The sequence below is a fragment of the Pieris brassicae genome, chromosome 1 (assembly GCF_905147105.1).
Source record: "Pieris brassicae chromosome 1, ilPieBrab1.1, whole genome shotgun sequence".
Classification (NCBI taxonomy): domain Eukaryota; kingdom Metazoa; phylum Arthropoda; class Insecta; order Lepidoptera; family Pieridae; genus Pieris; species Pieris brassicae.
Genome location: NC_059665.1, coordinates 8827943 through 8851403, shown reverse-complemented (window position 1 = coordinate 8851403; position 23461 = coordinate 8827943). Strand labels below are relative to the sequence as shown.

The 23461-nt window shown below is 32.4% G+C and overlaps 2 protein-coding genes across 3 annotated transcripts in view; one reads left to right on the top strand and one right to left on the bottom strand.

Annotated features, from left to right (window-relative positions):
• The window catches only part of LOC123708350 (ABC transporter G family member 20), a 45606-nt gene extending 42922 nt beyond the window's left edge, over positions 1-2684 (top strand). The window contains exons 15-16 of the mRNA XM_045659029.1: positions 1278-1385; positions 1735-2684. Of these exons, the coding sequence (XP_045514985.1) occupies positions 1278-1385; positions 1735-1928 (302 nt within the window). The 3' untranslated portion in view covers positions 1929-2684. The remainder of the gene's footprint in view (positions 1-1277; positions 1386-1734) is intronic.
• A 1386-nt stretch (positions 2685-4070) lies between these two features.
• LOC123709962 (lysyl oxidase homolog 2B) lies at positions 4071-19801 on the bottom strand. 2 transcript variants are annotated; one of them, XM_045661607.1, is made up of 9 exons: positions 19480-19801; positions 17505-17645; positions 16958-17196; positions 15852-16083; positions 12535-12686; positions 9694-9830; positions 7709-7866; positions 5098-5192; positions 4071-4229 (listed from the first exon to the last, which is right to left on the bottom strand). In XM_045661607.1, exons 1-9 carry the CDS (start codon positions 19652-19654, stop codon positions 4107-4109), a joined length of 1452 nt encoding a protein of 483 aa, XP_045517563.1. In that variant the 5' UTR covers positions 19655-19801; the 3' UTR covers positions 4071-4106. The 2 variants fall into 2 exon arrangements, with proteins under 2 accessions (XP_045517563.1, XP_045517571.1); XM_045661615.1 differs by lacking the exons at positions 4071-4229; positions 5098-5192 and adding an exon at positions 7043-7161.
• Between the last annotated feature and the right edge of the window lie 3660 nt (positions 19802-23461).

Here is a 23461-nt window from a genome sequence, read left to right as displayed (position 1 = left end):
TCCGCAACCGTCCTGTTGGAGTTCTACACGTTTGTGACGTACAAGAGTCGTAACAAGTCGATAGCTTTATGATAAATAACTATAACATTCTATAACTTAAGTAGCTAACTGTAAAGGAAATTTTACAAGACTATTTGCAAGTACGAATTGGCAAAGTGCGGCGTTCTATTGTTTTCATGCAAATTACATTAGTTCACTGTTATAAATTTACATAACTCGAGTGCTTTTTAGTCGTCGTTACTGGCGAGTCTCGTGGTAAATAGTACTTCCACGAACCAAGGAAAACAAACGAACCAAAAAGTAAACAACAATTTTAGATGTTTCGAAATTAAAATCTGTACATTTTGACTGATATACTGAATGTCAAACTTCAAACCTACTCAAATGTCAAGCGATTAGTATGTGCATTTAAACAGCTTCGATGTACTAATAAAAAACAAATAACGAAGTTAAATATCTAACTAATAAGGAAATAATATTACTTATAATAATTTATTTACTAATGTATTGTATTAAAAATTTCAACAATTTTTTTTACATGTCATCGTGGTAGAACTGATATTGATGGAATGTTGGCTGTTTCAAATCAAAATCTGCCGTAAAACTTTATCTTTTTTTCACTCTTGTGACTTTATTCTAGTGGAAAAACTGGGACAGCTTTCCGGGACAGAAAACTTTCAATACGCCCTATTTCCGCATGAAAAAACGGATAAATAAAATAATGTTAAAAAAGATTTATAATTAAATTTAATAAAAAGATTAAAACAAATTTAAAATGTTCCCTGTGGCAGTGTACCTTAACTGCTGGTAGGATTTCCATCCAAAATCGTATTCAATCAAGTCGCTAAAGTTCCGTCAGACAAGTGAGTGAACGAAACGTTTAACGAGTTTCCAAAACGTTCCTAGGCAACAAGACTAACCTAAACTAACCATTTACAATAAGGCAAAACACGGAATTTAAAAGCCAAGCTCTCAGTTCTTCACGATCACACCAAAATAACAACTGAAATATTCATGGCAGAGTATTGTTTTACCATCTTGTTTTACATTGTTAATCAAAACGCTGGCTTTCGCTCAGACAGATGGTTAAACGTTTTCGACGCTGCTTTATTTAAATAAAAATGCTAGCGACTTGAATGAATTTTGATATTTAATTAACTGTCTAGAGATTCAATTAACTCTCTAATTTAACTAATTTACTGTGACACATACATTAGAATAGAATATATCGTGCGAATTTAACAAGTTTGTTAATAATTAAGATTTTTATCTTTCAGGTTTTGTAGTATCCTGCGTTTGCGATACTGAAAGAACAGCCACATATCTAGCTCTCGGCTCTTTCCTGCCCATGATGTTGTTATGTGGTATCATCTGGCCAGTTGAAGGTACATTCACAATTATTACCATCTATGTAATATATATATACAGTTAGATAAAAGTATTGACCAAAATGCAACCCAAAAAATCTGTGAAAGAACTCCTGAAGGAATTCTTAAAACCATACTAGAGATACTTTGCTAGATTAAGTGCCATATCAGTTCTTATATATACCTGGATCAATTGATATCATCACACCAGTTTTTCGTTTTGATAGTAAAAGCATTTGACAGTCAAATTGCTAAACGTCGGTCGGGTCCAATGTGGTTGACCAATCACAATCAAATGGAGTGCATCGTCGTTTTTTCTTTTAAATTCACAGCTTCCAGGTGTTTCTAATAAATATTATTTACACAGGTATGCATCAAATTCTTCAATGGATAAGCTTCGTGCTACCCCTCACTAAGTCGACGGAGTCCCTCCGTTCAATGTTACAACGAGGCTGGACGATTGAAGTGCCTACAGTGTATACTGGTTTCGTTTCCACCACCATATGGATAGTAATATACTTGACAGTTAGTATATTATTAATTAAATTTAAGAAGGGGTAGTCTATACTTTTTAACTGACCAAATTTTTAAACAAGCGTAATGTTACTTTCTTTCTTAGAACGAAATTTCCTATAACGTCAATAAGTTTTCGTATTCGATGTTTTTCCTATCTCAAACGTATTCTTGTATAGCTACACGTATTCAATTTGAACGCTGACTATTCGTGCTTTAAAATACGCGCACGGAAGCTTTTTAAATTTTTCATTATTAAATATTCCAGTTATTTGATTTTATGTTTGTCGTGCTAATTGTCGTCATACAGCAACTTGATATTACTTTACTTGCCTGTTTATAAAAAAACGTATTTTGGATGTTTATTATTTTGTAATGGTCAGTCAGAAAAGTCATCCTTGGAGGGAACTCCTCCAAGTATACAATTGCTCACTTTTGACGTATCAGGTAGTTTATTTAGTATTTATTATTAAATGTACAAAATAAGTTTAGCAATAAATGTAGTATTAGTCATTATAAAATTTACCAATTTTGTGATAAAATATTTTTTGGTGAGGTTTTTATAGTTGCCATAGTAATTAGTTTTTAGGAATGGTGATAGTCTGTGATTTGCTTTTAAATTTGACTAAAGTTTTATTTGGCTATGTGCGTACATGTTTGTATGTATGTAATTATATATATAACTTTTAAAATTAAGTTAATATGAATTAAACCTATAATATACATTTATCTAAAGGACACGTAATATAAGTTTATGTACAAACTTGCTCATTGTAATTCCTTAATATTAAATTGTAATAAAAAAATCAGTATTTTTCTTTATCACTCCACTAATCTCGTCTAGTTCTTTCGTCTATAAATATCAAGATATATTATATGAAAAAATAAATTATGTCGGACAACCTAATGTTTAACGAAAAATGTTTTAGGAGCTTCTCTAATAAAAAATAAGATAAAAATCAGTGGCGCTACAACCTTTGTAGGCCTCAGATTTCTGTATCTGTTTCATGATCATTTGTCAATCTAATGGCAAATAGGTGATCAATCTCCTGTGCCTGACACACGCCATCGACTTCCATGGTTCTAAGGCGAACCGGTTTCCTCACGATGTTCTCCTTCACAGTTCGAGTGAATGTTAAATGCGCACATAGAAAGAAAGTCCATTGGTGCACAGCCGGGGATCAAACGTATGACATCATGGAAGAGAGTCGCAGCTGTAGCTAGACCAACTGGTCATCGAGCTTATCTGGCAAATATATTTAAAAAATAATAAAATTAGTCAAACCGTTTCGGAGGAGTGCGACCATAAATGCCGACGTTTTATAAATACAATATCTTTGCGTTTTTCACATTTTTCCCTTTGACTTAAGCCTTCAAATAATAGAAACATGGAGTAATAGGTACGCTACCTCTTACTAGTTTTTAAATATATAAAAAAGAATATTGTCATTAGCAAAAACTATTTTTTTAATAACATAGAAAATTCGTGCAGCATTCATCTAAAGTTAATTATTTGAAATACACACACAACTGTGTTTACAAATAATGCAAGAGTGTCGAATTCTGTTATATCTAAAATTTTAAAATTTCCATAAAACGATGATAAATCAATTTGACATAAAATAAATATTGCTAGTGTATTTTCGTACGAGATCCGGTTTAGTAAACACAAAGCAACCCAGTATACATGTGAAACATAAATCACTTTAAACTAAACTAAAAATCTTTACCTTTGCACTGAAACCCCAACCTTAAGGTAACGTACGAATTTATTTACTTTCTTAATATTACTACCTTTGAAATCTTCACATGGATATTCATACAAATTTTTATCTTTGATATGTCGACATTTAAAAACTGATTGTATACTGTCAATCAGTCAAAGCCCAACTCACGAGTTAAAAATTTTGCGGCAAATATTTCACTGTTCGCAACTTTACCATTTAAAATTTTTACAAACTAAAATAACAATGGGTTCTAGCATTTCAATTGAAATAGTTGTAGCGGAGTTTTACACGTGTAGAATTTTCTATGGAAATTTACATACAGTATACATTTAGTAAGATAGCATTCAATCATATGTAAGACGTGAAAATGTATGTACGGTTATAGCTGTAGTTAATACGTACAATAATTAATACGCATGTCAAAAAAAAATATCCATAATAAAAGCATTGTTATAATTTATTTTTACGCAACGTAACTTTGGTACTCCTGTTTATTCCTCTAAGGCCGCCCCAATTTACAGCCATATACTGCAGCGTAAGTCTCAGTTAGGCGCAGAAAACATGAGGCAGCATTGTTGTGGAAGCTTTGTTCTGCTACGCGCGCGTGTGGGTTGACAGCTACCTGAAAATAATCGATTTATTTACTTAGTACATGTTCAAAATAATTCATCGGATTTCTTTATTCGATACAAAACAGCATTGGACAATTATATGTTACGTTAAAATGTATCCCATAACATTGGGATACATCTAAACACTATTAAAAGTTACAAGGTACCAGCCACGAAAGAGCATTAGCTAATCTCTCTCTTCAGTCGCTTATGAGCTACATGACAGATATGTCTGAGCGACGTGATCAGTAAGGAAACACCTGGGGTGGAAAATCTGTTTCTACCGGTTTCTTTCCATCAGCTGTCTTGTGTACAGTTTTGAGGAATATGAGTGTTTCACTTGATCGGTCGGTCCATCTAGTTGGTGAATGGCTACGTGATCTTTTGCCTTTTGTATGAGCAACAAAGATTAGTTTCTTTAAGTTCTCATCGCCTCTTTTCACTTATTTATATACATCTATTTATTGATTCACTTCACGATATACTTAACATCGGATATCTAAGGTTGAACATATATATAGAATATAATGTTTTTCTAATTCTTAATTCGTTTAAAACTTTCTACTAAAGAATTCAAGGCACAAGTCATTTAGCAACCCAACCAAAACCTTACGTGAAAGAGGTTTTGTATTGCCTCAATTAAACAAAACACAAATAACAGGAAAATTATGGTTTGCCATTTGGGTCCATACATCTTTATACATTTTCAAGTTTACACCTAATTACGAAAAAACATAAACAAATTGATTACGTCCTTCAGATTTTTATAGAAGTCGATTAAAACATAAATAATGCTTTAATAAATACAATTGTAAATTGGTATATCAGTCTGACCAGTGTCAGCATGCGTGTAATTGGAAGTTTACGTTGAAAAGGTACCTTAAACGTGTAGTCGCCTGGCACGACATCTGTCACATCCACCCATTGGCAGTCGATATTGTACTGGTATATATCAGAACAGTTCACGGATACACCTGTAAAGTTCGTTATACTTGTATACATGGTAGGCTTAGTTTTTAAATTTTAGATGACATATTTAACTCCAAAACGAAACTTGAAACTAAATAGAATTGTGTTCTTTGTTTGTAAAAAAAATTCGAAAGCTTCCTTTTATTTTTCTCCTTTCACCATATTGTGTTTTCGCTGTGATGAAAAGAGACAGATGAGTACTTCTTTATACGTATTATCATTTTTAGATTCTGGTAACATTTTAGAGATACCCGGGTCTATAACTAAACATTAGAATTATATAAACTTACAATATTAAGTTTTTGCCAAAATACAATTATAATTTGATTTAATTTTTTATAATATCATTTTTCTATCTTAGTTCTTTAATTTCGTTAAGTTGTCTCATGTCATAATAATTATTTTAATTAATCATACAATTAAATGTTAATTATGTTAGTTACAACAACGTCTTAAAGGTAAAAGCAATTAAAATTAGTATTACCATATAAATTAATATTTTATCAAACTTTATAGGGGGTTTAATTGAAGAAGATAAAGAGCTGTTTTTAATTACGCTTTTGTGCTATAAAATACATAGTTGATTTTGTAGAGAATTCGCAATACAGCGAAAATAAGCTTTATTCTCAAAACGAGATAAACTGAATGTTTAGAGAACGTGAGATCCAGATCACGTTCTTCAAACAGTATTATATCGCTCTATATGGTTCGTATTGAAATCCTATTCATGCAATGTAATGGTAACTTAATATATGTACCACTATAATAATGGTGATAGTAGTACAATAAAATCTCTATATGTACGTTAATTGTTTCCGGTAGGCATAAAGTCACGCCTAAATGTATCTCTAATACTGTACTGAATTTAGGCTAAAATTAACAGGTTATATAAATAAAAAAAGTAAAACGTCTTATATGTATAATATGCAATTTCCAACCGACATTATTTATGTAAAATTATAATAAATATTTTACCTAATTGGAGATTCTAGAACATTATTGATTTAATTGAAAATGTTGAGTTGAACGAGCCTCGCAGTCGGCCGGTAACCATTGTCGACAACGACGAATAGAAGCCAATAATGGAAACAACTAAATCTACGACTGAATTTGGTGCGATGCCATAACAATATTCAACCACTTCAAATCGGAACAATAGAAATGCTAGATAAGTGGGTGCCACACGAACTAATCCCGATCGAGACTCCCGCGCAGAAGTGATATGTATGTACATATCACTACTGAAACGGCATAGAAACCAGGAAATTTTTATATCGAATTGTTACAAGTGGATCCTGTACTACAACCGTAAACGTTCATCTTAGTGGGTGAACTCGGGTACAGCACCTGAACAATGCGCAAAAAATGTTACTCATTGGATAGTTGAGTGTCTGGTGAACGAGTACCAGACTTACTACATCACAGCTTCCTACCGAATGGCACAGCTGTCTATTGCCAAGAATTGCAAACAATTAGGGAGAAGCTCACAATTCAACAACCAAGACTGGTTAATCGCTCTTCCCGTTTTAATTCTCGACGACGATTATCACAAAACTACAAGAGTTATAGCCTCCGTCACCGTATCCACCTTATCTTGTCCGAACGTATTTTACTTTTTTCAAAATTTCAAAAAAAATTAAGTGGAAAATTTCAAGACCCGACGACAGGCAGTACAAAACGCTTTCTTTCGACTTTATCGCCAGCCCTCCGGTGGGATTTAACAATAAAATGATTTATGCCTTTATTTTGTTTATAACAGCTATCACTATCTCAATGAAATAGGTAATTAGTGGCAGTAATTTGGTTAGCTAAAATATAAATAATTACCAAAAATGTATGTTATTTGAGTATGGTCTCCAGCCACGTCTCCGATGAGCTTGCTATATCAGTGTATTGTATTTAAGATACTTAAGAGTCGAGGAAAAGGAGACACTGGGTCTTCAGAGACTGGGTCTACAGGTTCCAAGCAGGAATCTGAGGCGGAAGTCATAACTTTTAGATATACCGCGCACACACTAACTTGGTTAGAGAGCCGCTCACGCTCACTCACGCGAGCGATATACATATACATGTATAAATAAGATCTCTATCGAGGTAGACCTATGTTTGTACTCTAAGTTCACGAGTTGCTTGCTATATTTTTGTTTGATCTAAGTAAATAATTTATTTTAATTGTAGAAGTTTTGCAGTGCACGTATTGTGCAATTGAATAATTACGTGGGAAATAAATGTAAAACATTTACATACAAATCTCCAATTACATAGATAAAGACTGAGAATAGAGAATGAAATCGCTGATGCATAGCGTATATACAAATAGCAACCATGTATTATTCGAGAATTTTATTTTTATCTTCATTAAAAATTATTTTTGATAAAAATCTGAATTACATAGAAAGTGTTTATAAACATTATTTGTTCTTTATGGAAATATTGTATTTCGTAGGAAAATAGAGATACTTAGAAGGCCGTAGCCTAACGATTCGTAGACACTGTAGTAGTGAACTTATTTTCAACTCACCCTGATCACCATAATTTAAACAGGAATACTTCTTCTCAATACCAGGCAGGCATGTATTATCTTCTAAACAAAAGGAAGCTTTGTGTCCTTCAGCAATTCTTTGACCAAAGCTGTCTAAGACATCGAATGTTGCGAATACTTCCATACTGTGGTAATGCCTAAAAATATTGCTAAAGTTGTCAACGGCCCTTAATTTGTCAATAGTACTGAAAATTGAATTGACAAATTTGGGGCGTTCGATGGGGGCGAAATTGATATTGAGAAACGAAACAGGTCGTCTAACTTAAAATCTGCTGTCAAATATTTATTTTATATTTATTTATTTATTTCTATTTAAACTTTGACATGTTTGACACAAGATTTGTGAATGGGCAGATTGTATACGATACTGAGATATATTTTGTAATTCGGGCCTTAGACTTTCGACGCTAAGTGACTAGGGACTCCCGTAGGTCTACAACGATTTGATATGGGAGTCCGCGCTAAGTTTCGTATCTGACCAATCGAAGTTCTACGATGGTTGGATTTCATTGATATAGTAAAAAATAATGTAGTATGTTGCTATAATTGAGAAAATTATAGCAACATACTACAAAATCGTTATTTAAAAAATAGAAAAATATTTGAGTGCGGTTACTAGTGAAAATACCTATAGCGCTTAAAGCTCCGTATAAAGCTTTTCAGAAAAAGATCTTTAGCTGACAGCATATCTTAGTCTTATAAATGAAAAGAACGCTTTTCGCAACTCATAAGAAGCCTGCGTCATTTACATGCATGACATATGGATATTTTAACAATGGGTAGACTCAGCACTTGCGATATATTTTAGCCGGCTTATATTTAATAAACTTTTACAACTAAGGTTAGGTATATGTGTCGTGTCTACTCTCTTCAATTCACACTGTGACAATTAACTTTCACACAAAACACAAAACACAGATTACGATATGTTTATACGATACGATAAGACGTTTGCACAAAAACATTTAGTCAAAAAACGGCTCAAATTTAAGATAAGTCTCTCCTCCAACTTTGATTATGTTCCCTTTGGAGGGTCTTGGGACGTGGGGTGAATGTTTAAGTTGGCTTCTGGTAGATACAGGTGACTGTACTAGTGCTTTCCTCGCTCAACGAAATAAATTTCGCGATATAGCGCCGAAATGCTACAATGTACACAGGGAACCAACTTTTTAAAGTTGTTTTATTATTCTATTTTCAATTTTTAATAATTTATATTTTTATTATTATTATTACTATGTAGTATAAGAGTATTGTAAATAATATATATTTGTGCGTTGCAAATAAATCGATTATAAACGAAAAAAGAATACATTTAGTTAAATAACATAATACATATAAAATTAAATTAAAATAATACATGTAAAATAATTATAAGTTTATAATAATACATAGCTTTAATCCGGTAAAAAAGTGTTTTCTTTCAATAATACATATATATTTAAATTTATTTGACGAAATTACGTACTTATAGCATCGGACACATTGTATTGCAATAATTTTAAGTGGACTTCAAGACTATAAAAACCTAACAATAGCCATGTTAAACTTAGTATTTTTCAAGTAAAATATGAGTTTCACTGCTTTCACAACTGAACTGGACGAGGGTGAACTTCTTTGACAGTTCCCTCGGAATTAATTAGAATACTTTAGATTTGTCGTCGCTTTAATTTTGATCTGTTTAAATAAATCTATATGTTTTTATGTGTACAAATGACATATTCACCAGAATTAATTATATTCATTAATAAAAGCACAATGCACCTTCGAGACCTCTGGCAATGTGTGTCTATGAGCGGCGGTATCACTTACATTTATTTATGTGAGCCTCTTGCCCGTTTTCCCTCTGTTAGATAAAAAAAAACATACATAGGCCGTTTCAGAAAAAAAAATATTGCCACTTTCTACGTGTTATAAAAATGATTAATTTAAATATAAAAAAGGGAAGATGTATCTTCTAGTCTTACATATGACATAGATGCCATTGCCACAGATGCTTGGGCAGATAGGGTCGGAATTCAGCATTTCCAATATTCAGAGATGCGGCAGTGAAACGCAACAGCCTTCGTGTTTCAAATTGCCAATTTGGATTTGTTTTTTGAATCTGGAAGATATAAAATATTAAAGATTATTATATATTTGGTACCAGTGGTGCTTTACTGAATGAATATCGCAATACATCGAGGGAAAAGTTGCCAGCGTTAAAACACTACTGCAGGGACCAAACTTTATAAATTTGTTTTAATTTTTAATTATTTTTGTTATTACTATGGTTAAGGTTAAGAAAATTGTAAATACTGTATATTTGATTGTTATGTTTAGATAATAAACAATATAATTCTAAATTAATATATTAAAATGTCAATATATAGTGCACTTCTATATAATACAAATCATTAAGGATAAATTTTTTACATTTGTGGCTTAGCAGGTGGCTATTTACTATAATAACTAGGCTACATTACGATAACAGATAATTTCTCGTGTGTATTAAACGGATAAAGCAAACAAAAACATTGTACGTTTATTACCCTCTGTGAAACGAACAGTATAATTCAAAAGACCTATATAAACAATAATCATTTGTTGACACAGATAGATCACATACTTAAACGTAGAATTTTAAATACAAAAAAATGTGTGCGTGTACTAGTGTAGACACGTATGAAATATATATAAATATATTATATAATAATGTATAAAATTAGATAAAGTTTAACAAAAGGTTTTTATTATCATATATATCATATCATCCATATTCATGTGAATACAAATAATACAATTATTTAATTTTACCTTATTACTACTAAGATTATTACAGAATTTCATTAATTGTAATAGATTTATTACTTCTTCGAAAAAACATGGCGTAATGGCAAAAAATGCGACTGTAGATTTTTTCCAACGCCGATAAAGAAGTTTCACGTGAAAACATGTGCCTTTTCAATATAAGAATTCATTTTTATTCGACACATTTGGACAGTGTTTTGTAAGGTTCTTTTGGCTGTATGGAACAGTTTCAATCACTTGAAATATCGAGTTATTTATTTGTAAATAGATTTTATTTAAATGTGTATTTATCGCATTTAAATGTAGAAAGCAATGTTTTATAGCCAACTTATATTGGCTGTTAACCTGCAAACCACGTATTTTAAACATTCCAATTTAAAAACAAAACAGCTAACGAACCCTTAGTAAGATATCACTTATTTCATTGCAATTTCATTTTTATCCCCTTTTATTAAAAGCTATATTCCATTGTAACTTTAATAGGCATGTCCAGATTTATCAACATGATTGATGTTTGCTGAATAAAACGTTTATTTATTTTGAAAATTGTACGAATGTTTGATGAGATAATTTAGTTTTAAACCGAATATAAATAAGATTTATCAATGTTTATATTTTTATACAGTAGACCAATAGTGTATTTATTTTTAATAATACCACGAGTATAAAAATATACTTATGTGATTGTGTATGTTTCATTATTATTATTAACTGGGCCGAAGATATTAAAATTCGATACGGATAGTGAGCTCGATTAAGAGTGGAGAGAGTTTATTGCCAGTTCTTCTCTTCCGTTCTACGCCGCTTTTGAGAACTGGCAGTAAATGTAAAATTAGAAGCATTTAAGGTATATTTCTTTTTTTGACTTTCATAAGTCTACATTGTGTTACCTATATGAATAAATGATTTTGTTATTTTTGAGTTTAACTTTGTATGTAATATTGGTGTAGTTCTCTCAATATGTGTGAAGATGACGATTGGGATCGCGTTTTGATATATATATATATATATATATATATATATCTCGAAACTGAAATATAACTGTATTGTTTCAAATATTTATAAATAACCCAATAATAAATATGTAAGAGACAAAAATCTTTAGTGTGGGTTGTCTTAGAGAAATAGGTAATATTGAAGACTTTATTGTAGATCTCTTTAAGATAAGCAATTCAATACATTAATAGCCACCGATAGCAATGCGAGCGTACAATGTTTGAACAAATCTAGAAATTTAATTAAATTATTATCAGCATTAAAGATCACACGGCCACAGGACCAAACTTTTAAATTTATAATTATTTTTATGTGTGTTAAGAAAATTATAAATACAGTGTAAACTCTTTATAACTGTCAGGGAATGCTAGGTTAAGATACAGACAATTGAGCGGTAATCATTGAGATTCCTTCAATTACTTTTAAGATATTATTTATTTGGATTCGATTTGTTTCGTTATTATTTAATTGTTACATGTATATCTTTACTTAACGAATAAAAGTACGAACATTGTTACGATCAATCAGAGGGGAGCATATGTCTGTACTGGTGTCGAAGCGCCATCTTGACTTTTGAGAGAGCGTTACGGAGGACAGTTCTGATTGAGGAGTCAGTGGAGCATTATGGTGATGAGGGATTGGACTGAGTTGGGCCTAGTAGATTGTGAAATCTAAATTAAATACTGTACGATAATTATTCGTGCCTTTTGTGCTCGCACTTTACGGCTGATACCAAGCTATTGAAGAGTCCGGAACTAACGGTTCCATACCCACTTTGTGCAAGGCGATCACTGTAATCCTATTTTCTTATCACCCTATTCCATATTGTAATATAATAATAAACGCAAAAAAATATGTAGAATGTCGCAAAATCGAAGGAAGTTTTTAAAATAATATACGTGTTCCAAATTCAAAACAATTAAAAGTAGAAAAAAATATAAGTATTCTGTAACAGTATTTATGGACAATCTATTTATATACCCTCATGCAGTTAAATTTAGTCGTAATACTAAGTAACTTACCTCATACGCAGATTTACTTAAACAGTTTTCTTCCATAGCACATTGCAGTTGGAACATAGGTGCGTCCTGCAAGTGTGCAGTGCTTTCTATTGCGCTCGTATCAAGTAGTAAGTCAGCTAAATAGTGACTGCATATAACTGCTGCTACGTGTCCTGAAATAAATTTAATAATATAATAATATTAATAATTTAACTAGCGGCCTGAAAGATATTGAGCCTGTGTGGGTCTGGGTATATGGAAGCTATATCCAGGATGCTCCCTTCCCTCGTTGAAATAATATGCGCTGGTTCGGCTGTCGCATGTCAGTATAATAAAAAAGGAATCCAATAGTCGATAAGACTAAAACTAGCACTTACCATCAACGTTGGCGTATCTCACTCCAAACACTGGATCCTTCAATGATGAATCAAAAAAAAGTAAATGTTATACGGTATGCGGTATATATTTAGTGCGCACGCGACAGCAGTTAAAATTTAACGCCATTACGCCGGGACACCACCTACCATCTCCGGTTCGTGTATCAAAGTCAAATCAACAATTGTCATCCTTCTTTGATTGACACCGACAGAGCCAGTTGATCAAACAGCTAGGCAAATGAGTTGGATGGATGACGTTTCACTACTTGCCTAGCCTGTTGACTGTTAATATAAGTTTAGTTCTTAAACGCTTAGAAATATGAATGCGTCGGCCAACCACAATTTTAACCACAACAACTTCGGCAGAAACAACAAGTACTTACAATGGAAGAGTGTAGTGACATAATGTGTGTAATTTTTTTTGAATTTAATTGTGACTGACACATCAATTTAATATTTAAAGAAATATCTTTGATTTGTCAGAGGTTTCTTCTTTTTTATTTCTGTCACGTGGTCGCTCTATCGTACAAATGGCCTAAGCATTAGCCAGCCAGTTTATTAATTATTACAAACGTAATGATTGAATATCTTTGAGGCTGCTAGTTAAACCGCGCTGTTTAGTTAACAGGCTAGGCTGTTAATTTAAAGGCTAATTAAGCTATAGCCATTAAATTAACTTATATATACTCGTACTAAATTATATATACCTGTTCATATATTCTTGATGACTAAGTAAAATAATCATTAAGTAATTTTAACACAGAATAAGCTATATTTAAAGTACAAGACGTTTACGTAAATATGGGATTTTCTTAAGTGATCGAAAAATGATTTTATATCTTACTTTACCTTGAAGAGATTAGTGTCTCTTATTCTTAACAAGTGCAAATGTGTGTAAAATTAAATGTACATTATTACGTAAAATATTATTTTACGTTTAATCTTACTGCTTCTGTTTTGACATGACAACGTCTTATAAATCGATGGAGCGGATGCACGCACGACCACATATTTGAGTGAGTGATGAAAAAATTTACATAATTGTATTTATGCGTACAAATAAATGTAACATGATCAATTCAATTGTGATTTCCATTTACCTAGTTTTCTATATCCATACAAATTTTCTATCAAGCAAATAAAATTAAAATATTCTTTTGAAAAAGCCACCATTCCATCAGTATTTTCTTATGACGTTGTCACGTTCAACTATCCTCAATAAACCGACTTTACAGACAACCGATTTTTCTTTATCTTCACGCTTTAGTTAAGTTTATATAGAGGAGGTTCTGTATTCATACCCTGCCATTACAAGTAGTTGCTATTTCTTTGCCTACGGAACAGGCATCATCGTTAATCCGAAAAATGGTTTTAAGTAGCGTTTGTTGGAATTTATTCTGAATACAACGTTGTTCACAACAAGCAAGGTTTTAAGTCCACATAAGTGTATTACAAGTGTATCAAACAAAAGAAAGATAATATAATCAAAATGCTAATGTATAAGGAAGTCCAAAAGATTTGCCGTATTACTTTATTCATCCTCTGAATATTGTGAAATGAAATATTATCCTAATACGAAGTAAATTTTAAGGAAAAGTGAAGTTCTTGGACGAAATTTCTTTTTATTTAATTTTGGTTTAAGCTCAGTTCTTAAGAGGGCGGTGGTTAATACTTACGTAGTATATGTTAAATAATGTGCTTTCCACGATAAAAGATTATAAATAAAGAAAATGTAAAAATATTAATATGTTTATAAATAGTACGTTTAGAGGATTATTTATACCTAGGTAACACTGAAAATGTTTAGAACTGGCGAGTTAGAAACATTGCTAATGAAAACTTTTTTTTGTGTCAATTTTTCAAGCACTACTAACAAGCAGCGTTGTTCCTTTAATATTAGGATCTGGAAACAAACAAGATGAGTATAGGCGTTCTGATGTATTTTTTGGTATCTGAGTGTGAAATTTGCACTTTCCTGCCCCAGTAAGGCAGGTTGCAGGTGTATGGGACTATTGCTCTACACACTAAAACCACCTCGAGTAGTTTTTACAAAACCGCATAGGACGTATTGATACATACATCCTACATCTCATTGTCTATTTTCCAAGACACACATTCACTCACATACACATTGCTTGCCTAAGAAATTTCACTGTGCCAGCCACACACGGTTATAGCATTTGCCTCGTACAGAACAACCCTACCAAGGCAAACAAAAAAAGTTAAATAAACTTGCACTCCAACATGGAATCGTACCCCTCACCTAGCACGTATTCAATAAAACCGCTAGACTTCGAGATCCCTACGCTTTCTGACCTTTTAAGATACACTCAAATCCACTCAGAGTAATGTAAGATTATCTTATCATATGAATACTTTAAGACCTCTTCATACTACTAATAGATAAAAAAAATCATAAATATCGTTCGGGCACACTGTGACGAGATTTTTGTTATATTTACAAAGCGAAATACGCATTATAAGATATGTCTATATGCCGATATATCTTCGGTTTGCTAATATATGTATATATATAATATACACATTTTTCTGCTTTTGTATTATTTTTTATTTTATTTATGCACAAAAACACATACACTATCCTTACAGTCTTTAGCATATACGATAATGTAAAAAAGTACTATGATAAAAAAATATAATATGAAATACACAAGATACAATATCGCTACTGCGAAGTCACTCTGCGATCTTATAAAGATGTTGAAAGTGTCGGAGACAGCATTCAGTAGCGCAACGTCTTTGTTAACGGGGTTCTGTGCAACAGCCTGGTTTTGGCCCTTGGTATCGCAAACAACCTTGGCCGTCGCACATATCCCAAAGGTACAAAACCGAGTTCTTGGAAAACTCTTGTGTTGTTCATCCTAAGACAAGTAGTAGATAGTAGGCCTATCTAGGTCTATAGCAGGATTTATATTAGGATAGTATCAAATTCGTTATTACCTTTCTCTCCGGGACACATAACATTTCCAAATTCTCGATGCTTACAAGAGAACAAATTTGTTTCATTTCCATCACATTGCACACCATTTAGAATAATCCTAGAGCTGCCAAAGTAGTCTGTCTGAAGAGCTTGTTCAGCATACCCCAGGGCCAGGTGGTGGCAGATAGCTGATGCTTCATACAGCGTCCAGCCATCAGGGCATATGCTGCCCCAAACATTGTTGTAATAGACCTAAAATTACGTACTTTAAAATCATTGTAACTTAAGACTTATTTAGCAATCCTATACAGGGTGGCAAAAACAACATCGTGGATCAAACGCCACTAGGAATTCTTATTTCGCTCGAGTTTAAGGACCTCCTGTATTACAATTTTTTGCAGCTGGTGACCCCACCCCATCTAACCCCGAGTTGCGTTTGTTCCTCGACTTTTTGGCCAACCTGTATAATATAAATTACTATATTATAACGCCTTTAACGGATGTATTAATTCTGTCCGGATGTTCGGATTCTGCCGCAACAGATTTGTGTGAATCGTAAATATTAAACCTATAATACAGATTTAAATCTATAAAATATTTAATAGTGTTTTAATGTCGAAATGAAAACTCAATTCAACAAATTTGTCGATAAAATTTTCATTCGTTCCTTATATTTTATTTTTTCGAATACGCAAATGTTTGCTACTAACACGAGATGATGTTTGCAGTTTTGTCTGGATGGGAAGCGAATAGGAATTTTCGTATGTTCTTAGCAATGCACTCATTTTTATAGCAAGTTTACCCCTCACTTGGTGAATGTACTATGCAACAAGAAATTAAAGTTCAAATCGAAATAGTAATTGAAGAAAAGGCTAACGAACGAACGTGATTGTACTAGCGAGTGTTGGATGCGCACATAGACCGAAAGTATATTCGGGTATCGAACTTAAGACCTCAGGGATGAGAGACGCGGAAACCACTAGGTCAACACATTATAATATAGATCTTATTCTGTTTTTGTGTAAGGGACTAGTAACGTGACTTTAAAGTCTACTTTCCAATTTATCCCGCATCGTTACTGTACCAGATCGTATAGTAATAATATCTATGGTATATGTAAACTTGCCTCCACTCTTCCTTCAAAGCTGTTTCTACCTCCGACCAGTCTTAAGCTGGCACCTCTTATATCCATTACTTCATGCAAGTATCTCGATTGAATTTCATCAGCTCTGACTTCCTCTTCATAGCATATTACTCCTGCTGCTTCGCTTCTGTCGCAGTCTGATGAACCCCAGCCAGAAAAAATACAGTTGTTTAAAGCTGTCTCAGTACCTTCGCAGACCACGTCGTCCATCCAGAATTTTTCTGTAAAAAAGGTTTGAATTTGTCTATTTTGTTATGTCCTATGTATGTATTATGTTACAGTAGACAGTAAAGCATATGCTCTACCATATATAACGTACATTATGTGTATTAACTTAAAAGCTTCACTGAAAACCTCGTTAACTGACGGTCAAGAACAGACAATTGGAAAATAATATTTCTACTTGTCATTTCCATATGCCTATTTTAGTATATTTTTGTTAAAGAATTTAATACAAATATTTTTGTCTGAAATATCAAACCTACGCAAAGTTGGCATTGCTTTTTGTGGCTCTAAAGGACTACACTACCCAAAGCTTCTCCATATTGTCCACCATGAGTTGCTGCACCAGTTCTATTAAATGTCCGACACACTACTGTGGCTGCTGCGTTGTCCCACGAATCATCACATACAGCTCCCCAACGTCCAGCGTGGTGAATGTACACATTTCCTGTGAAAAATTAGCGTTCTAGTTATATATCATTTCGCAACTAATGAGGTTCTATTTTAATAACTTAACCAAGTCTAGCTAAAAGTGCGAGAAAAACCAACTCATCGTAATAACGACATAATCTTATATATAATTCTCGTGTCACAATGTTCGTACCCATACTTCTCCGAGACGGCTCGACCGATTCTAATGTAATTTTTTATGCATATTCAGCAAGTCTGAGAATCAGCTACTATCTATGTTTCGAACCCCTAAGTGATAAGGGGTTTTTATTATGTGGCATTAAAAATACATGAAACCCTAAATTTTCACTCTTTTATCACCATCTTTTTTTTCTACACTAGAAATTATTTACATGGCAAAACAACGTTTACCGGGCCACCTATTTAATATTAAATAATTATTAATATTAATACATAAGTAAAGCTTTTTAATTCTTACCTATAAAAACAAAAGTTAGATTAAGTTAGTTTACTTACATACAATTATTAGTATTGTTAGTAATTAAGTTTGTATCCTGAATTAACTGGTGTTAGTTTTTCCTTAACCTTACTATTGAACTATTATTCTTCATTCTGTAAGAATGAAGAATAATAGTTAATAATAGAATGTAAGAACTCCTCTGTAGGTGAAGGTCTCCTCCAAAGAAGTCCTGTCTAGATTGGGCTAATTTTAACATTGTATGTTAAAATTTAGAGTTTTCCTGATGTTCTAGTCTTAGTAGTGGTACTATTAGTCGGGGTAGGTATTTTTGTTGCAAATTTTAGTTTTGTTTTTTTTGAACCTTTGGAACATTTTGGTCCTAATCTTCCTCGTTGACCAGCCGGCTTGGAAGATCTGAATTATTTTTTGATATTGTTTCCAATATTTTATCCGTATGAGAGGGGTTCCGTATTTGCTAATACTTCTCTTTGTTATTGTCCCTTTTTCCGGATGCGCTATTTGGGGTTTTGGTTGTCAGGAAGTTCAGGATCCCAGGTTTTACGACTTCATCAGACAGACTAGAAGACGATCGATCGTTTTTTTTTCACCTCGGTATCCGTATTTTGAATATTGTTTTTCTTACAGGTCCGCATTCTAATTTTGTCACGGTTGATTTCGGGAGACGATTTGAAAGCATTTTTTTTATTTTTGGCTTCTGTGTTCTTCTTGTCGCGTATTATTAGTTTGTCATATTTTATTATTACCGCATTTCCTTTCTCTTTCTCGGTTCGTGCCTGTTCTTGTAACTCTTTTCTTTTTTCAAGTACATTTTGTGGATAATCTTCCGTTATATACAACTCTGTATTTTTCAATAAGCTATGATACAGCGGCACAGCAGCGCCTACCCTCACACATCCAAATCGGAATTCAATATTAATACATAATAGGTTAAAAATACATATATTCGATACTATTTGTACCTACTCCGAATATTCAAAGTTCTCGTATCTTTATTCTGCAACAGATTACTTTCCCAGAAATATGAGCGTAAGGCATACGCCGATATTAAAAACATGTTGATGACATTATTTAATAGTGATTCTATAAACAATCTAAGTTTTAAAGTAAAAATTAAGATTCAAAAAATTTTATACACTGTCTTATAAAAAAATATCGTGGAAACGAGAGCCTGGATTTCAATAAAGAATATAATCAACTTGAAGAACCTCTTTAGAAAACTTCTTCTGAATCAAAAATCAATCTGTAATTATAATAAAATAAAAAGGAAGTGGCTGAGGAACCTTAATAGGGCACATTTAGTTGACGTGACTAAACATGACTTTCCAGAAACTGTTAATATGCCCAAGAGAGGTTTTTAACATTTACATGATGTAATATGAACAAACATTACCTTCAAAGTTACTTTCTCCTCCCAATAACTTAACTTTTCCCTCCATTCGTTTTTGTTTATTTAATAATTTCTGTATGAATGCAGCTCTTGTGCTTCTTTCATCTTCACTCAAATCTCTACATAATGCACTCACTAATATAATTGTAAACGTAAATAAATAGTTATGCAATCTCATTTTAACGTGGAATATCAGTAGTTCCAGTAGTTCTAGTAAAATCTGTTTCTAAAAAAGCTTTATAAGATCGATGAAAAATCTAGTTGGTATTCCAAATACTAAAAACTAAAATGCGGGCTTAACACCGAATATATAACAATTATTTAAACGTTATTATACGAAGTCTTCCATACAACTGACTGATCGTAGAATGAATTAAATTGTATCTCATTTTGTAGTTCAATGTCAAATGGTTATTTGAGTTCGTTGGTCAATTCATATAGGTTTGGCGTAACTACGTTAATCTACATCTAATATATATTGCAGATATTGTTACAGTATAAATTATATAAACTAGTCTTGATATAATATAAAGGTAACTGTGAATTGTGAAATAAATAGAAAATTAACTATGTAAAGGTATCAACTAGTAAGAGATAAGTTTAAGGAATGCCCTAATCGAAATATTTTAAAATTCTCGTAATCAAGGCGAAAGATTTGATTCCTTGTATAATCCAGTAACAGTGGCTGAGGCTCTATAATTTATTAATGTATATACATTTTTATTCCTCAAATCACCACGGGCTAAAATAGTCGTTTATTTGTATGATTCGAATGCAAACCTTGTGATAAAAGATATGTTTCAAGTGGTTAACCACATATATACTCATGTTAAGACGACTAAAAAATAAGTGATACCATTAACAATTGACGATCTGACCTAAATTGCCAATTGAAATGGTGGCGCTAATAAGAATACTTGCAAATGATTTTGTAACACAAATAGACTGTATGAATGACTATTTCTTGATGATGTTTTCCTTAACTCATAAATACTTCTGTTAAAAACTAATATCTGTCTCTTAAGATCACACCGTAAATACAATTTGATTGTTTTTTTAATTTTTTTATGAAAAGGATTCTTTAGAAATATCTGCTCGTGATTGAACTATGTAATTCATGAAAATATGAAATACAAAAAAAAAACCTTGGATTCTTGGTCTCAAATTTCTGTCTTTTTCGTTTTTTCTTCTTTATTTTTTGCATTTAAGACATGCCTTTGTGATGTTTTTTCACCTTACTCATCAATGCGTACACAGATAAAAAGTCCATTGGTTCAAATCTACGGATTTTTAGCATCGCTCGTAATTGTAGCGATGCAATGTTTGAATCGTTGTTGGAATTTTATCTTTAAAAAACATTACTATAAAATGTAAAATGCTAAAAAAATTATTTTGTACTAATTGTAACTATTTAACTATATGCCAATCGATAAGGTACTAAAATCATACTCATTCATAAGCGCAGTAAAAAAGGAGAACGTATGTTCTGTCAAATTTCTTCATTTGCAAAATGAGGCTAGTGTGATAAGGACAGAACATTCAATTTCTGGTTTATAGTAATAATGAATAGGCTTTAGCCTATTTATCATACATATTATTTTAGTTGAGTAATAAACAAGAAGCAGTCTAACGACATAACGTGACCCGACTAATATTTTCCGAAAAACTGTGCAAATGAATCAAGAAACTTATTTATTCTTATTAGTTTTAGATGAATATCCATTTCTGAAATTATCAATAATCTCACATTCACTCATCTCACTCTCAATTTATTACACAGTAAAAAAATATTAGCATGGGAATGTTGTGTAGTTGAACGCCACTTCTGTCTGTAACAATTTACAAAATGTTTGTTCTTTGTGGCGACGTTCATTCATCATTGGCATACAGCCAATGATTATTATTCAATGACCAAGCACGTACATACATTGTTTTTATATAAATATGTTTTCGTAAATGCTACTGTTTCCCCGTCGAAATCATATTATATTGACCTTTTTATTAGTTTCAAACACAATATGTGAGATTCTATAAGAAGTTTTGAAACTATAAACTACTGTACATTAATACATCGCATTAAGGTGTCATTACGCAATATTTGCATTTATTATATCTGAAAACCTAGGCACTGAATAACCATATATGGGATTATATCACAGTCCGCAGCCTAGCAGAAACATTGCCACGTAAATTATTAACTTGGCAGCTTAGCAAAATAAAACAATAACACATAAAGTGGTAATTACCAAAAGGGTTTAAATTAGATTTTTTAAACTTGGTTAAACTTCTGTATTTAGGTAAATAAATTACCTACGAATTTTAATCCTTTAAAAACGTCAAAAAAGGTAATTTTAAATGCGACTTAGATTACAGCGTGGGCGTAGTATAAGAGATATGGATCCTCAAAATTAATCAACTCACAATATCCATTTTATTGACATTGAATCAAGATAATATTGAATCTTCCTAATATTTCTCAAGGGTTCAGGGTGTACAAATCTGTATCACAAATGGGACATGTTCAAATACCATTTGGTTTTTGACATAATGTATTTTTCTGTAGTTTATTACTTTATTAATTTATTTTAAACCTAACATATAAATAGAAATATATGTTATGTTTTCTGTCTTGAAATTATTTTCCAAGTCCCTCAGGAATCCGCGAGCAGTCATAATATACATCGCCATTTTTTTAGAACTCATTAAATAATTTTTTTTAGAAATGGAATCTCGCTATTGGCCCTAAGGGCCTTTATAGTTCAGCTCAGGCTGTTTTGGACAAAATTTTTATATAGCCGCGTTTATCCCGCGGTTAGCGTCTCCTGTGAGACTCGGCTTGGGCCGTCGCGGGATGGTCAATCGCCTTAAGGTCAGGACGGAAGCTCACTAGAGCGAGCGAAGTACACAGTAAAGGTTCTCAAGCCTTCTCAACCGGGTAACGGTTTAAGGCGGTTTTTTACCCTAATCTGATTATGGCTATGTTTATTATTATGGGCCGCGCGGGCTGCTTTTCATTTGTCATTTGCTATCGTGATTTGATCATCTGGATCCGTTAATATGTGTCGGAGCCTCCTACGATCCTTTTTTGTCGGGAAGGTCATTAAATCAACTAAACCACTATGTACAATATACAAAGTAAAACAATACCGTGTTTCCAGATGCAACAACTGCCAACTATTGATTAGCATGATAAACAACTAATTGATTAAACAGGTCTGTTTGTCTATTTTTAATTATGATGTAAGTTACGTTGGTTTAAGGTTTAATTATTGTAGGTTCTTGTGTCAGTCTTCTGAATTTAAACAATATTGCAATCACATTATTTAGTAAGGTCACCTAAATCTGTTCGATAAAAACAAAACCGTTTAACTTTAGTAATAATGTTAATAAAATTGTGGCAAGATTTTTTAACAAATTTATTTTAAGACCTGGTCACCCTAATCTAGATTTTAGCATTAATCGCCACTTTATTATTTCAGAGGAATTTCATTTCTATCCGGAATTATTCACGCATAATCTTACTGATTTTCATAATAAAGAAATTAGATTTGTCGAAGTATATATACTTATCATTATATAAACAAAGATCTATACCACCTACACATTCGTCTGAGATGTTATAAATTAAGAAATTTAACTATATTAAAGTCCTGGAAAATAGTTTAACGATACTGCTTCAAGAGGAAGATTCAGACGTGTAACTGTTCAATATAGGTAGTCTCAAATTTAATACTTATAATAATTATTTTTTTATTATATGGGAGGATATATAATGGGAGAGCAATAGGACGTCCGAGAGGCAGTCGTCGCAGCCTATTTTTAGTGCTGGCTTTTGAGGCTGTGTTACAACCTTCCTTTGAACAGTTAGAGATCGTATCTCTCAGGGAAGACCCAAACCGATTCGATTCCACAGTTCGCTAGTTCGTATATTAATAAACACTCAAACAATTTAGTATTTTAATTGTGAGAATTTTAGTAAGTGTCA